We start from the raw sequence: 18038 nt of genomic DNA, 5'->3' as shown, positions 1-18038 counted from the left end.
AAAAATTAAAGCAAAAATTAAGACTTTTTAATCTTGCACAGAAGAAACTATTGCGATAAGTACTCTTGTTCTGTTAACGCTAGAGATAAGAATTCCATGTGTTTCTACTCCCTATGTGTGTGTGTGTGTGTGTGTGTGTGTGTGTGTGTGTGTGTGTGTGTGTACGTACCTCTCCTGGCCTAATCTTAATGTAGAAGTTGTTCCTCTTGTATGAAATCTTGAGTATTTTGGGCCAAGCAAAACGATTTATCCGAAGTCTGTCTTTATAAACAAGGAGTCCGTTGGCACACACACCAAGCATGATGTCCACGCCCTCAGAATCCTGTCAAATTCAAAATCAAATGCACACAAAATACATCTTATTATGAAATTATTCATTTATCTTTGCAAAACATCTCTGTATGCTGTCTGTTTGTGTTAATCAGATCAGACTGTACATCAATTGACTTCTAAAGCAGCCTGCTAAAAGTCAGTATAAACTCAATTACTGCACACACACACAAACAGCTTGCCGGCAGACTAACTCACTAACAAAGCTTTTAAGTCCAAGGCCATCTGGAAATGGTACGGGAGGGTATTGATTACAGTAGCAAATTAACAGGAAAAATCTGTTGGGCTAATGGAGGATGCAATATATTGATCATGTTTTCGTTCTGGGACACACTAACATGTCACATGGCCTTGCAATGTTATCCGCTGGTCATTTATGTGTGTTCTCCTAGAAGACATACATCACAGCACCTTGGCTCGGACACACTGATAAAATGGATGCTGTGGGAACATAAAGTAATGGCAAATAATTGAACACAGAATAAAGGACGGCAGCTATTTATGGTGTAACGATTTACACCGACTTTGAATAAATATCAATAACTAACATGAAAAAAAAAATCTGAAACATACATGCAACTTGCTTTGTTAATGCACCTATTGAATTTGTGCATTTCCATCCCTGCTGCGCTCAGAATATTCATTCTCAACTTCAAGCTGAGCAAAACAACTAGGAGTTAATGAAATTACAGCTGTTGTGCAACAACTGCCATTTCTTGCTGTAATCTTCACACACAAGACACTTGAACTCAACATCTGATTCCATTCACTCAAGTGCAATTTTTCATCAAGTCAAATTTGTGCAACTAATACTTTATTTCTTTATGTCCTCTCTTCTTTTGTATATCTCGAGAAAGTAGCATTAAGTACCTTGTATTTCTATGCTTCGTTCTGAATAATTGATGCTCAAAGTGCATACGCTACTCTAGCTTTTGTAAGTAACTTATCTGTGTGCTGTATCTGTTCTTGTCCTTCTGCTGTAATGACACTTCAGTTTTCCTATGCAGGGTCAAAAAAGTTTATTTTGTCAGCACAATATTGCATTGACTCTGATGCAGAACTTGGATGGAGGGATTTTTCCCCGTAGCCATTTTTAGTTCCAACGAAAGGTGAACGGTGAATCCAGAAATATGTCAAGTTCTCGACATGCATAGTACCAAGACGCTGCTAAACGGGACTCAGCCACCTGTGCTGTTCTTACTCTGACATGTCAAAATGACATTAAAATATACATTTTATTAGGAAAAGTCCTATTTTCAAATTGGTAATCATGTGATTTAAATTTCATCTGAATGATTAAAATGAGCCATTTTATTTCTATCAACCACAGAAAAAGACATTTGTGTTTGTTCAATATGATCCTGATGATTTGACATATAGTATTTGTAAAGGTTCCTTTGAAGGCCTTGGGTTCATGAAACTTGCAGGGCAAATTAATAGAACAAGACAGAAATAGAGCTTCTCCTCAAATTCCCACAGCTTTGGTATGCCATGAAAAAAGATTTTCAGCATTTTGAAACACGCTCTCTTCTGCTCTCATCTATTCCCCTGCTTCTCTCTCTGTGTTGCAAACAAGTAGAGCACACCCTTAAAGGGGACTTGCCTCTTTCAGGGATCTGTTCCCGTCTCATTCTAACCTAATCTCCGTCCGTCATGCCTTTGTCCCCTCTATATCCTCAGTCTCGCATCTTCTCTTTCTATTTTCAGACTCCTTCTCTCTCTCCCATGCATATTTCCTCCATTTTTTCTACCCATCTCGAACAAACACACACACACAGACACTCATGGACAAACATGCAAGCAGTCTCCTGATAACCTGCTATCCCAGTGAGAGAGACTGGCTGTTCCCATGGCAATGGCCTCTCTCAGTGTTTGTACAGCTGACACACACACACACACATACAGCGAAACAGACATGCAGACACACCAAAATGTTCGTCTCACATCAAAGTAACTGTGCTAATCCTCCGATGTCAACAACAATAGAGAGGAGAGAAAAGGAAACGGAGAGGATTCATTCATTTATTCAAACCTTGGCATGGTGCAGGTCCACTCCATACATGGACAGTTTCTTGGCATTTTCTAGAAACTGGATGTCGGCTTGTGCTGGTGTCATTCCCCTAAACACACAGAAAAGGTGTATTTAAACTTTCAGATTAGCAGCAACATAGTGGCATAAATATATCCATAAAGTTTGAATTAAAAAGCTAAATTTTAACAATCCAGCCTTTGCCGGATTTACAAACATGCTGAAAGTAATCAAATCTCTAACTTTTACTAGCATCAAAATGACATACACACTTGTCCATGACTACTTTTGACCCTGTTCTCTCTGACCTGTGAGACTTGTGTAGCTCAAGAATCTTCTCCTCCATTTCCTTGTTCTGATTGGGCGCAAAGGTCCGCTGACTGATGTAATCCAGAGGTCGAGGCTGGTCAGGTTCATAGTCGCCAAATTCTGCCTGTAAACCAAAAGGCCACGTCGAATACCAATGCATAAAGACAGATACATAAGCAGCCAAAGTCGAATATGGGAATTGCACACTCACAAATATATACACAGACATACAGAACATATCCACACACAGCGTGTTCTACCTGCAGCGTGTACGACCCCAGCAGAGCGTGAGTGACAAATGAGCAAGGCAGCCGACCCGAAGCCACATCCTCACGGAGTTGCAGGCACAACAGGTACCTTTAGGAGAGAAAAAGAAAAAACAGGCAGGGTTTAATTGAAACTAAGACTCACAATAAAAATCAGCTTCTAAGCCTTTCTTTGAGAAGGAGTCGACTCTATTGTTCATGATAACAATAATATTAAATAAATCCCAGTAGTCAAATTTCATCTCCTCCTGTGAGGCCAGGGTCAGCTGCTGAGGATTGCATGTCTTTGTTGGTGCAGTGTTTGTTGTATTATTTTTTTAGTATGCTGGTACGCTGGTTTATTTGGATAACCTCTTCTCTAATCCTCACCAAGACATGTCTAAACGCAGCTGCATAACATGAACGTTTGCAGTTGGTGAACTGTCCAGTGGATTGTGTGGATTTACGGCAGTGCGAGCTGTCCTATGCAGTGAAACTTCATGGAAGAGCTCATTAGCTGAAAAGAGCTTCTGCTTGGATGACTAATTCAGACACATCAGGGTGCTGTACATGTATCGTACTCACTACTGAACAATGTCATTCCAAGTCACTTTAGTGGGACACACCCATGCTGACATGGAGGCTTCAACCCCAGTCATCCAGATAAAGGGCTTCTCTTCACAGGGCAAATATACTGCCCTAGGACAATACTTTCTTTGTCATGTTAATATGTATATAACTGAAAAATCTTAAACCAAATGCAATGCTTTCTATTTCTATACAGAAAGAATAAACTCTGTGAAAAACATGTATGAAACTGCATTTAATATTTCTATGGAAGCTTAACATTAGATGAATAGACAAAATTACACACCTACTGTATAGTTCTGGGGAAGAAATCACAGTTACAGTAGCTGCTCAATGCAGGTCACTTGCTGGTTCTTGTCAAAGCGAGTGTTTTTATGTCCTCGAATTGCCTTTAGCTACAGAACAACCATCAGAGAAGTTGTTCGCTCCATTAGACATACACTCCAACCTAAATGCAGTGTGGCTGGAGCATGCCTGTGTGTGAGTGTGTGTGTGTGCATATTATAAATGAATTAACAATGTGGACAATGCAAACATTGTTTTTAATTTTTGCTGTGTTGCTTTAGAGATGTAAATCAATCTGAACAATATTTTCTACATTAACAATGAGTCAAATGATATGTAATGTGAATGAGGTGGCTCATAATAATGAACCCACAGAGAAGTATTACCCAATCCTGCTGTTCCACACAGTTCAATGGAGCCTAGTAGCATTTTTCAGGCTCACTGCTTGGTTTGACAACTTAAATGTTTCAATTCACTCTCAATGCTCTGATCTTTTCCAGCCTTAGTTGTCAGCTGTTTTCAGGGAAAAAAGCTCTAATAAAGTTCTGCTGAAGCTACAAGCCTGATGCAAAATGGCAGACAAAGGTGGCAAATAAGTAGTGGTCATCTTGAGTTAAATGAAAAATGTATATACTGGACTTATTATTCAGCAGGTGGCAGTGGACAGAAACAGAACTACAAATAATCTCCCCGCGTCTGCTGAATGTGTAAATGGGCAACTTGAAAGAGGTGATAATATTTCAATGTTGTGTTTACAGTTTTTCCATTTCCCCAAATGGCCATCAAAAAATCAATTAATGCAGGATGAAGCAAAACATTGATTTACATCTAATGAGAGAGAGAGAGAGTGTGTGAAAGTGTGTGCGTGTGTGGGTGTACCTGGTAATGTCTTCAGTGAGCAGTGAGGGGTCAGGAGGGTAGAACTTGACATTGAATGCAAACTGCCAGTTGTTACCTGGACAAAGAGAGTGAGTGACGGTACAGTAATGTTACATATGTGTGATATATTTGTGTATCCGTATTATAATGTGGGTTGTCCGTATTTATATCCATCCATCCATCTATCCCTTTGCCCACGCTACCCATCTGTCTAATGCAGAGCAGCTTTTAGGCTGTGTTAAGCCTGGTACATCATGCATGCATGTATGCACACACCAAGTATGAAGCAGATCTGGTATTGTGTAACCTCATTCACCAAATGCTGTAATGTTTATCATTATCAAGACATCCCATTTCCTTTTTTCATTCCCTCAGCAGGACTCAGCAGAGTATTTCACTCTCATTTGCCCCTAAAAATAGATATGTGTGAAAGAGAAAAATAATTTACAAGCACAGCGTGCGAGTTAGAGTCACATCTGGTCACTAATCTCTGGTGATCGTCCAAAAACTAGTCCACCACATTCCAGAGTAGGGTTTTCTGTGTCACACAGCCGGTGACGAATAAGAGGAGAGTACACCCAGTCAAGTGCAGTATAAATACATAAATTGGTTTTTAGTAACCTCTGTTTTACTTATATCTTTCAATGAGCTCCTAAATTTCTTTCTATTTTTTTTTCATTTTGAATCACATGTACTCTTTGAGAAAAAAGTGAGCATCGTGGCCTGCTCTGGCGTCTATGTCTACCACCTTCTCCATCTCTCCATCCTTTTTGTATCGCTTGGCTGCACCCAGAGACACACATGCATGCAACTGTGCACACGCATGCACTTAAGATTTAAGATGGAGATCACATCATCAGGAACATTCCATCCGGGACAAGCTGACATCACATCGAGGACGTCTCCAAGGTCATGCACACGTCCACATACACACATGAGCACACACTGTGACAAAACCTCACATGCTGAAACACACACACGGAGGCAGAGCATTTGCAGCTGCAACCCACAGGGGCAGGGAGAAGGGTGGACACTGAGGGAACAATAACACTCCCTCACTGCAATTAAATGAAAAAGATGCAACACATGACATGAGAACAAGGTGAAATATCAACTTTCCACTCCATGCAGTAGAGATGTTTGCTTTTACCCTTTCCACATATTTTATTACTGTACCTAATGTACAGAAGTAGTAAATGGTGAGTGCAGACAGTCCTGTTGTCCTGGCCTGTATGAGTGAGTGTGTGTTGGTACGAGAGTATGGATGTATGTTGAAGTGTCTGGGAGTGAGATTGAGTTTGTATGTCTTGTCGGCAGCACTAAGTGCTTTGGGAGTCTCTGATGACCATTTTGTCTTTCCCCACCACCACATGCCGTCCTTCAGTCTGCTCCATGATGCATAGCACATACACATACTAACAGATATACACATCCCATCACTCACTTTCCCACAGTAGATCCACCACACTCTCCTCCATTACCATAGTAACACTTTACCCTCCTACAGTCTTATTCCTTAATATCTCATCCAAGTGTCTTTCCCACCACGCCTATTTGGTTGATTTATCCCTTTAAAGGATATTTTCTATATAAGCAGCACAAATGGTAAATATTTGACTTGGAAGATTGTAGGAATTTAACCATAAATTCTAAAATATGCATGCCCTCATACTGTTATCACTTAAGTATAAGCTAAAATGTTCAACAAAGATATACAATGACAGTGTACTGACAGTTAGCCTGGTGAGACACCCAACACTATAAAGGTTAGTTTGATTATGGAGAGATCAAGTGCGGCTGCAGTTAAACATTAACAGCAGCCACACAACTAAATCCAGACCCTTCAGCCTATCTCCTCGGCTACCAGCCCGATGTCGGGAGTGAGGCGAAATCTTGTTCTCATTATCTGTCAAAGTGAAATCTAAGAACGAGCTCACTAGCAAGGATTAAAGTTTTACTTTCAGTGCAGCTTACTTTGGACTGATGGCTGATTATTTGGTACCATTTTCTTTTTCAATTGATTGGTGGAAGACAGCTAAACTCTTTGGGTTCAAGTTGAACGTGACGTGGAGTTGCGATGGCCAAACGTACACTGATCGTAGTTTAGAGCTGAATGGTGTAGAACCTGTCATTCTGTGTGGTGCTATCTGTATGCATACAGGCACAAGTATCCAACACACATAATATATGTCTCTCACACACTAGAAACACTCACACACACACAGAAAAATGTACACAAATGAACTTACACAGAGCTGCTGCATGAAGCACATATTACACAGCCACAAAAACACAGGCATGCATGCTCACCACACACTCTGCGTTACTTAAACATGGAACCACACACAGTCTGCACACACCCACACGTAACTTATGTCACACATACTAATTCTAAAATAACATTTTATGAGCCAAAATAATATGTTTTCTTCCAGACTTCCCCTTAAAGTTTAAGGCTATGGGTTAAAAGCCTTTCTTGACTTGTATTATAAAAAAAGAGAAGTGAGAAATAAACAACAAAAAAAGATTAGAGCTTTTCTTGAAGAAACATTCCCTATAGTATTTGGCATATTCTTTTCTTTTTATTCATATGCTACCTGATTCATCTCAGCTGTAATAAGATCCTGTTTGTCACTGTACTCTGCGCTGAGGCCAAGCGTATTGATTTTCCTCACAAAGGGAGAATACTTTTCTCAGTTGTTACAGGCACAATTTCAGAAATGAAGCCCAGTTGCTTCACACACTTGACAGCTGTCTATCAACAAAAGATGAGACGCTGCCACGCCGCGCCCCACATTTATAAATGAACAACAGCTAATAAAGAGATGGATGAATAATGAAACAGAGTGATCACACTTTGGTAGCTTCTTCCACGACACCAGCTCTAGCGAGACTGCTGTCGTTTGGTTTCAAATGTCTCTGGCTTTGTTTGACTTAATTGTGATGCTTTTTTCCTTTAACGTAGGGATACTTGAACTCCTTTAGTAAATCAATATTTATATTTAATTCATTGCATTTTTGACTGAGGAGTTGAGGCTAGATGGATGGATGGATGTGCAATAAGCAGCAAGAGTGTGATTTGAGAAATTAAAACTCACTGCGTATCTGTCTCTTGATTTCCTTAGTGGGATCCAACCAACACTGGAGTGAGGAGGCAAGACATGAGACATGGAGCAGGAATAAAGTTAACTTCTACCATGAAACAGCTTCACAGGACACTATCCATTAGTGCATGTCTGAAGTTTTAATGTGAACATTACTGACTTATTTGGCATAATATAGATCCTGTGCATGTGTGGGTATAGATGGTTGGATACATACCTTCTGTTCATGGCCGTCTTTGTATATCAGACCAAAGTAGTCTTTTTCCATTAGATTAAGATGCTCACACACCTTAAAGAATAAGTACTGACCCTTGGCACGTTTCTGCAGAGAGAGAGAAATTCACAACGCAGCATTAAAGTTTGTACATGGTTGAACACTTTGATGGTAGCAGCCTGTGAAATACAATAGTAGCAATTTGTGAATTAATAACTCATTCTGTATGGTCGAATGAGATCGCTGTTCACTCCCCTCTATCAATGCATCTCTGTTTCTTCTGTTTCATCCACATCTGTTCTATTATTCTCAGTCTCTTCATCTGTCTCTGGGCAACACATTCCTTCATAGGCCCAATGGGGGCCTCAGCCATAAAAACCTCCACACTCAGCTATGACAATGACATTTAGCACACATCCATGCGTGCATGCACAAGCGTGCACAAACACAAACACACAACGGTGCCCTTTAGACAGACAAAAGGTCAGACAGAGAGCAGGAGGAAAAGGGGGGAAAAGATGAGATAAAGGAAAAAAAATAATTAATTTATTTTCATTTCAGCAGCAGAGCCTTGGCCTAACACACCAAATGACAGTGGCATTTGGACAGACAGACTCGCAGACAGGGTAGGAAAGAGGATGAAAGACTGCATTTTTCTTCTTGTCCTGGGACAGCTGAAAACATCTGCGGTATTTTCCTATACTTGGTTGAGCACATGCGTCACATACAGAAACTCACAGTGTAGTTGCATTCTGAATGGCTCAAAGAATGTGACCTTTCAGGGTTTCTGTATCTGTGCCAGAGTGCCTCCAAGCAAGGCACTACTTAAGAACAATTGTCTGATGGCAGCAGGCAATTACAGAGTCCTCGCTTTTATCCACAAATTTCTGTGACATCTGTCAGACACTGTTATACGACAGACCCTGATATGCACAACACAACAATGCACAATATGAAGTAGTGCTTACATATTGCCAGGTTAACTGCAGATGATGAACAACATACACAAATACCTTTTAAATACTGTAGTACAGATGCATTCCTAGCAACAAAAGTGACTGTAAAAGTCAAATTACCTTAAATCCCTATATCACCTGGTACCAAACTGCTGTAAGTACAAGGTTCACATGAATGGAGTCATATAAACATAATCACGGGGAAAGTGAAAGCATATAAGGATCATAAAAGAGCTGGAGAGATAAACCGCTCATTTGTATCCTGTTTTCTGTGTAAATAAGGGAGAGTAAATGCACCATGCTATGTGTCAAACCCACTGTGCCAAATATTTGCAAATACAACTTGACTCACGTCTGACTGAAAACCAGTGAAATTCTGTGAAAGGGTACTTAAACCGTGTGACACTAAAATCCTACTGAAACCAATACTAATGAAATTCTTAGAAACGGCATTAAGACCATGTGACACTAAGACTCTCCTTTGAAACCCACTACTCAAAGAGGTCTGAACAAGATTTTCAGTCAGGGAACTATAACTAATAAAATATGCATTAAGTTATTATACTGGGATAAGCGTGATGTCATCAGCTCAAAATCAGGACAGAAGGATGAGAAGAATGGTCGGAGTAGAAACTGGTCTGTGTGAGTGTGTGTGGTATTGTGTGTGTTGGAGGCCTGCTGGGCAAAACAGAAAATTTAATCTCTGGAATGCATTGTGCATCTCTCCCTCTCGCGACCTAACTATGCCAGAGTGTGGAGGGAGGGATGGATAGATGGATGGATATGTGTGTGTGCGCACTTCAGGACAATAGCAGTTAGCTGCAGTATCAGCGTTTTCTGTTGCGAGACAAAGCAGCTACTGTTCAAACGACCGTAGACATTCACAGGCATGCTGATGGGCGTTGGCATACGGTAGATAAGGGAAAAGAGCTGTGGCAAAGTTGCCAGTTGAAATCCCCCAAGCAAAATGGCAAAAACTAGGAAAACACTCACTGTTCTCCTGAGGAGCCCTTGAACCTGGCATGTAACTGTTAACAGCTCCTTTGGACCTGCACTGTGGCTATTCTGGGCAGCTTCCCACTGAATGTAAGTGAGTGTGGGAATGTGAGGAGGGCTATTGCTAAAAAAAGTGCATGCTGCCTGGGAAGCACAAGTTTTTAACCAAGAGCAATCAAGAATGAGAAAAACACACACATACAAAATAACCATCAAATAATAAGCAACAGTGTATTTCTCATTAAATTTCTTTATTAGGAGCTTGTGAAATACACCAGCTTCCACAGCAACAGCTTTAATCACTAAATTGTTACCTCAGTATGAATAACGTGTGATGTGAGTATCTGTACAAGTATGCTTGAGTGTGTGCAGGGGGGTTTGGGGCACATGCTTCTTAGGGAGTAGCAGATGGAGAAAACTAATCTGGAGGGACCCCCATAATCTGCCAGTGTTCGGTGTGTGTGTGCGTGCGCGTTCTGGTCACCAGACAAACTCCCGTAGCGTACTCTGCATTTATCCCCTAAACCACGCCCAAACACTGTGAGCGGGTGCTTCTGCCATAACTGCACTCTGAGTCAGAAAGTTAAATACCCCCATGCTATACTCACACACAGACAAACACACACAGATCCTATTAGTGATTACATCATTGACACACTGGCACTCACGTGTGGCCTACTTGACTAGCAAAGGAAACTATGACGGACAATGTGTCAATCCTCTTTGTCAGGATCCAGCTGAAAGAAGAATACTTGTTGATTCTCCCACCAACAGGGATATTTTATCTTGCACTATGACACATTTCCAGGAAAATATCAAAGCTACAAACATTTGCTATGTTCTATCACATTCTGCGGTTTTGTAACAGTCATAAAATACTGGTTTGATCCCATGAGATCAGAACAGAACTAACCTCCATCCATTTATTATTCTGATTAAAACAGATGTAAAAGAAATGTGGGATGGCTGCATTAAGGTGCATAGCAGCAGGATTACAGATGTGTTTCTTAAAACGCTCAAATGAGCTGCTCCCAAGACCTTTTCAGGGATTACATTTAAATGACATCATCTCACTCTACATTGTTTGTGCATTAAGTCTTACCTCCACCTCACAAGTGAAGTCAGTCCCATCCAGGAGGGTCACCTGACAAACCACCAGCTTCATCTTAGCCTTCCTCACCAAGCGAAGAGGTGACTGGAAAATGGTGGTCTGACCTTCTCCTCCTCCTCCTCCTTCCTGTTCACCTTCCACCTCTCTTTCCTGCTCCTTCTTCTTCTCTGCTCCTTCCCCCTCTTTTGTCACCTTGGATTTTTCAGGACTTCTTTCAGCACTCTCTTCAATCTTCTCTTCCTTGGCAGGCTAACGCAAGGAGAAAAACCACTTATGTCAAACCCCAGCTACACACAAGGTTCACTCCACTGTGGCCATTATGTAAAAGCTTACAATCTTTAAAGTCAACATGAAAGAAATCACCTCAAATCCGACTGTATGTCCTAACCCAACAACAGGTAACAGTTTTCTCTCAGTGACTACGCCTTCTGTAATTCCCCTTAAAGTCTGAAACTTACAAAGTGCAGGCGTTTCTTTTGGCCTGATTATTGAAGTGTTGATGTCACAGGGTGGGCCTTGGTGCCTTAATGTGATCACTGGATGGAACAGTTTATGTGTGAGCATGTGCATGTGTATAACAGATAATTGATTTATGTGTGTGTGTGCGTGTGTGTGTGTGCGTGCTTCCCATGGAACTGTCTCTTGGCTCAAGCGAAGAGAAAATCTGTCTGGATATTATACTTCTCTTGGGTTACAAGTCTGGTTTTCCATTTTAATGAGAAACCAAAATGAAATGAATTTTGGTTAATGTATGGTTTTGTTTTTCTTTATTTATTTAATAACTCACACCAAGGCTTATTTGTGTGTTGAGAGATCACATCTCAACCAAAACTTCTGTGAACCTGCATGTGAAGCCATAAGTGGACTAATGGCAGACCCTCTGCCTACTTTATCTTCCAGCATGTGCACACATGAGGTGTGGAGTGAAACTTATACACTATTTATACAGCAGTACCTCAGTCTCTGCACTGGCGCTGGAATGAGATTCTGCTTCTTTTTCCTTCACTTGCTCCGACTTCACTGCCTCCTTTTCTTCCACTTCCTCTGCGTGACCGTTCACTTCTGGGGTAGGCCCCTCCTCTTCCTGTGTCACCTTGTCGACAGCTTCCTCTGCAGGTGGGACCTCTTTGGTTGGGGAGGTCTTTGTAGGTGGGGGGGGGGATACCAACAAGACAAACAGTGATGATAATTTAAGAAAGGTTTTAAATCTGCCATGATATTATAACAGTCTTCAGTAATAATTTTACCTGGCTCTGAGACTTCTGCTTCTTAAGCCATGTTGGCAGATAGCGAGATATTCCTTTTCCCTCTTTCCCTTCTTTCTCTTTCTCTTTCACTTGTCCCTCAGCACTCACTACTTCCTGGGTTTCTTCTGTGTCCTTCCCTGATTGGTCAGTCTGTGCAGGCGACTCCTCTGCTTTCTCCTTCACCTCTGTCTCAGAGCCGGCCTCTGTTGTCATGGTGACACGTCAACCTGGAGAGCAGGAAACAAAAGTGATGGAGGATTAGATTTGACTATCACATAGTGACAAAATTATTCCAAACAAGCTTTTGTATTACTTATTACATTATATGATGTTTAGTTTTCATTTATTATTTACTTTATTTCACTGGATCATCATTGTAAAATATATGCCAAAAAAGAATTAAAATAATACTGTGTGGCATTAATTTTTTGGCTGCTGGTTTAACACAGAGAGTGAGAGTAAAATCAGACTGCCAAGCTGATTTTGGCATGAATGTAAATTTTTCATGACATGCAACATGGATTTTAGTCTGGAGTATCTTTTATAAATGAGCCACATGGTCCCACATTTTTTTTCTTTTCTTTAAGAGACATCAGTGTTTCCCCATATAATGAAAGACAAAAAGGTAGACTGAGAAAATATCTCTGGAAATGTAGGTAATAAAGTCATGTCATATAGGAAATATAACACCACATTCAAATATGTTATAGTGATTTAAGTCAGCTGAATCTGGCTCACAGCTGTTAGTACTTAAGTTCATAGCTGTTCAACAAATTATCTCTCGGACTGGAATCCTCCAGGTCTCTTTTCCACAACTATACAAAAACAAAAGGGTTTAGGATGTCGTCATGTCACACGACTTCATCTGGGTCAACAGCTGGTTACAAGGAGTTGCACACGCCCACACATGCATGCAGAGGGAAAGAGAGGAAATTACTCAAGTTTTAATATCTGAGTCATTGGTTTTACCCTGCAGCTCTGGTCAACACACACACTCTTCAACCCAAATATCTTTGGCAGCACTGTCCACACACACCCCATCACAGAAACAGACACAGTTATTCAGCATGACATTAATTTGCTGATAACACTAGATGACCATGACATGACACGTCCTGAGGGGACGCTGAAGTCAAAATGTGTAAACCTACCCACCAAGGGTGTCTACCTGCAGTTTAGTCTGTTTTAGTCTGTTTAGTCTGCTTGTCTGATTGCACACAAGCAGCTTCAGGTTGAGGGTTAAGAACAATTCATATGCTGTGAAACCATTGTTATTCACTGTTTGGAATCTTTCTTTGCCTGCTTTTCTTCACAATATGTCTCTCTGGCCATCTTTATGATTCTATTATTAATTGCATCGTCTGCATTTTACTTTCTGATCATCTTACCAGTTCTCTTACCAGACTTTTCTGTCTTTTCTGCCCTGCCACCTTCAATAAGAGAGGACACAGACACACACACACATACACACACGCCCACAGTGCAACAGTGGTGAGTAGGGAGGGTGCAAGAATAAAAATAGAACAGGTCTCCTTATGCATGATTGGATAATGAGGCACAGAGGGGAGGAGGGAGATGGATGAAGAGAGGTGTGTGTAGGTGCGTGCAAAAGTCAGAGGCAACACTGTTTGTGCTGCTGCAGATATGGAAATAAAAAAAACAAATGCAACTGACTTCTATCTCATCTAGTGGGAATCCTGGTGACTTTACAAAACAGCAACCTCAAGCCCACTGGTTCCGATTAGAGTTAAACCTTTAAATCAGGCCACAAAAATGTTTTTTTAGCCATCGATCAAATGATAGTTCAGTCTTTGGCCCGGAGTGAAATATCTCAACAACTAATGGATGGATTGCTATGAACCCTTGATACAGTCATTTGTGTTCCTCAGCAGATGAATTACAATAACTTCCATCTAATGCCATCATCAACATTTTCTATAAATAGGGGGGGTGCATTTGAGTTTCTGAGAATAACAGGCAAGACCTGTGGTAGGTGAAGCAGGGTATGATCAATGTACACTGAAAAGTAATTAAGAGCATGCATGTATAGCCAGTCTCTACGGATTTAATACATGCTGAACCACCTTGGCACTGACCAAAGTGCAGCTGTGTGCCATACAGGCTGATGATACTGTTACACAAGGTGCAGGAAAGGGGGAGGGGTGAAATTTTCGTGTGCAGGCTATTATCTGTGTCCATGGAAATGAAATGGTTTACAGAAATATGGTGAGTGCCACACTGGGTCAAGAACAGTGATGAAGCAATACTGAGAGAAAAATCGGGTGCTCCTCTCAGGTATAAGGCCAAAGGTCAAGTAAAAGAAAAAAACAGTGAGTGTCTTGCTCACATATGGAGGAACTGTTACTACCTACTTATTGCCATTCCCACTTGCTGAGTTTCTCAATGGACTAGCTAGCAGTGTATGTGTGTGTGTGTTTGTGCGAGTTGGCATCAGAGTGAAGGTTTTTGCAAGTTGTTCGTCACGGCCGCTTAGGCCTGCTTTAAAGCGGTTCTCTCTTTCTACAACACCGGGAACCTTGTTCTTCCTCTCTCACAGCTTTCTAACTCACCCTCTCCTCGCTCTCCTTCTCTTTCTCTCCATCTTTCTCTTCTACTCTCCATCCCAGGGTGCCTCTTTTCTCTTTTTCCACTAAATCTCTGCACTCATCTCTCTCCTCTCAATCCCTTCCAGGCCCCTTTTCAATCCCCTCCAATCGGCGGCTCGCATTGTGTCCTCCACACCCCTCCTCTTTCTCTCCTCTTCCCACAGTCCATATAAACAAGAGAAGTGACATTATTACAGCCTCTGTCCATACATACACATACACACACAGAATGGTTTATGGCAGCAAAAGAATCTGTATAGCATCAAATATAGTCAGTGTTAGGAGGCACTCAGTTATCACAGTACTGTATTCTGGAACTGCACTGTGACAGCAGTTTCATATGAATGGGGTCAAACGTGGGTTGCTTTCAGCAGATCTGCATCATAACCTCATCTCCTGCATGAGAGCAGAGTGAGAACTGTTATCAAATGTTATCTGTTTGTTTCACAATAAAAGCATCTCTTCAAGCAGAACTTGTCTAGAGGCGAGCACCGTACAACTTGTGCTGTTGGGACGTCTTTTCCAACATCTTTTTCCCTTCCATTCAGTGTATTTCAACTTACGTCCTCATCCTATCATTGTCTAAATGCTTACATATTTGCTGGCAGCTTGCTGGTGAAAGCAGCTTATCAGTATTTATTTTAGTTTTAGCAACTTTTAAAAAAAATCTTATTATTTGCTTGACTCAATCAGATTAGAGTATGATGTTTTCTTGACACAAAGTCCACTGACTGTAGCTGTTGCACATGTTCTCACATGTAAATACAAAAAATTAACTTATATAGGGAATGACTATGACAGTGACTGGACCCTTTAACCTTGAGTTAAACAGCTCCTTCAGGCTTTACTGCTGCACTACACAAGACAATAAATCCATCACTCCAGCACCTGTGGTGTTAGTTTCTGTCTTACAATGGTTATATAAACTGGTGCACATTATAACTAATGATCTTACCTATTGTTGCTTGTGTTGCTCTCTTTTCCCCTGTAACTCCTTTCCTTCTGTCTCCCCTCTTTACTTCTTAGTTTTCACCTTCTTTTTGCCTATATCTTTCCGCTTGCCTTTCTTTCCTTCACTTTTTCCTTCCCCACCTCTTAGCAAAACGCCTGCCCTACAAAACTGTCATTGTCATTTTCTCTCCTCCATCCTTTCCTCTCTTCCTCAGAGCTTTGCGCCTGCTTCCCCCGAGACTGGCGCTCAGGGAAACAAGGGCAGAAAACGAGAGAGAACAGGGTGGGTGGGTGGGGCGTGGAGATGGCGAAGAAGAGTGTCTGAAAGAGAGGAGCAGAATAGAGGCAAATGGTGTGCTGGAGGAAGAAAGAGACAGACAGAGAGACAGAATGAGAGAGACAGAGAGGGGAACAGTGAAGGAGAAACAACAGAGAGAGGGACCACAAATGTGCCAGATTACAAAGGGACATATGCATGGGCAACCCCTTAAATAACTTCTTCAACACTGAGCCATTACTTCATGTTCTTGATCTGCAATATTTTGCGATTAGACATTACATTCTAACTAAAGAAAACTTCATTAAAGAAATACCTAGAGACCTCCTTTAAGACACTTCAGTGCTTTAAGTGTTGCTCCTTTCACCCCTCACACTGTCGCAAATATAATATTGTAATCACTCAGTCCACTGCTCTCCCACTTACAACTTTATTGCTGTGTGTCTGGGTTTTAGAGGTTGCTGTCATGGCAACAACTACTTCCTGACCTGGTCTGCGGCCAAGAGATAACATTTTACGAGAGAAAGACACAGGACTGAATGTAAAAGTCAAAAAAATTGAGAGAAAAGCCAGACTTAACTCACTGGCTTCAGTGGCTTTCACATTTCTGTCCATTTACTATCTGATAATGAAGACAACTCTGACAACCCCCAGTCTAAAAAAACAAAACAAAAAAAAAAACAAAAAAACCCTATATATACCCATCCTCCCCTACTCTGAGAGGCAGACTTTGGGCAGAGAGGGGAGGAACTGGTTTCCATGGCACTGACATTCATGGACTACAACTATAAATCCCCATGGAGACAAGAGATTACCACAGCAAAAATACAGATTAGTGGACAAGCGTAGAAGTGACAATAGAGATTATTAGCGTGCATAAGCCCATTTCAACCCACATCAGATTTACAGCTGATATTACATGCTGGACCTACAGGAACTGCAAGATCTACTTTCCTCTCCCTCATCCTCTCATCCTTCCACCACACCCACTAGAGAAATGGGGCTTGGCTTACAGTAGGCCAGTTAATAATACTAATGATGCTTATATCCATCTGCTCTGTCATTTTCTGTCAACCCAGACACTGTGCTAGTGCTTTGCTTCAAACAAAGCGCCACTTCACTCTCACTTTAAAGATACAGAGCAATCAAACCAAGGGTCTCAGCTTCCATAAAGTCAAGCAAGGGAAGGGACAACTGATAAACTATTTACAAAGCCAATGGGCGGTGAACAGCAAAGACAAACTACTTGTTTAGATTTTGGCTATGATGCAGTGAGATGGAATTACCAACCTCAGTCCCACCTAAAAAGGCTCTGATTGGGTTGGTTGTTTTCTGCAAATAAGGAAATAGCCATTAATGAGAGTAACTCTGAGTTCCTTGGTAAGATCTGATACGTGAGCAGTGATTCAGAGGTCTGGAACCAGGCTAACCAATCTGTAAAAGTAGCAACAGGTGTCAGTATATGATAACATCATCCAGAGACATGCATGTGTGTGTACATGATGTGCATGAGTCCTGTGCACCCTGTGTATTAGCTGTCAGAACCAGCTGGCTCCACCTCATGTCACATGCACACTCACTCAACACCACCTACACTGGACAAGGAGCATAATTATATCATAATCTAATGCCTCTCAGAACACACACATAAAGCTTTCATTTCATTTCAGCATAGTAATGCTAAATCAATATGGGTGTACTGTTCACACTGGTCATAATATCTGCCAGAACAAAGCAGGATCAGATTTCTTTCTTAAGAATTAAGCTACATACTGCACAATTTTAGACAAAAGTCGATCTTAGTATAGTTTATTAGCATACTCACATTTGCAAAGTGTGGACCATAAACCAAAGTACTGGAAACATTTATATTTTGACCTGATGATGGTACCAGGGTGACAGTGAAGGTAT

General features: G+C 41.2%; 1 protein-coding gene across 12 annotated transcripts in view; it reads right to left on the bottom strand.

The window, feature by feature from the left end:
* The window catches only part of epb41l2 (erythrocyte membrane protein band 4.1 like 2), a 46130-nt gene that overhangs the window by 19391 nt on the left and 8701 nt on the right, over window positions 1-18038 (bottom strand). For 11 of the 12 annotated variants that reach the window (XM_046373152.1, XM_046373145.1, XM_046373155.1 and 8 more), the window contains exons 2-11: window positions 12294-12520; window positions 12002-12187; window positions 11038-11295; window positions 7987-8091; window positions 7764-7806; window positions 4666-4741; window positions 2929-3025; window positions 2668-2792; window positions 2363-2450; window positions 170-322 (exon numbers count right to left, since the gene is read on the bottom strand). In XM_046373152.1, the coding sequence (XP_046229108.1) occupies window positions 170-322; window positions 2363-2450; window positions 2668-2792; window positions 2929-3025; window positions 4666-4741; window positions 7764-7806; window positions 7987-8091; window positions 11038-11295; window positions 12002-12187; window positions 12294-12506 (1344 nt within the window). In that variant the 5' untranslated portion in view covers window positions 12507-12520. Of the gene's footprint in view, window positions 1-169; window positions 323-2362; window positions 2451-2667; window positions 2793-2928; window positions 3026-4665; window positions 4742-7763; window positions 7807-7986; window positions 8092-11037; window positions 11296-12001; window positions 12188-12293; window positions 12521-14863; window positions 15054-15854; window positions 16172-18038 lie in introns of all 12 variants that reach the window. The other variant, XM_046373146.1, reaches the window with a different exon arrangement.

Source organism: Scatophagus argus, chromosome 19 (assembly GCF_020382885.2).
Source record: "Scatophagus argus isolate fScaArg1 chromosome 19, fScaArg1.pri, whole genome shotgun sequence".
Lineage (NCBI taxonomy): Eukaryota > Metazoa > Chordata > Actinopteri > Scatophagidae > Scatophagus > Scatophagus argus.
The sequence above is the reverse complement of the archived record's forward strand: the minus strand, read 5'-3'. Positions and strand labels throughout refer to the sequence as shown.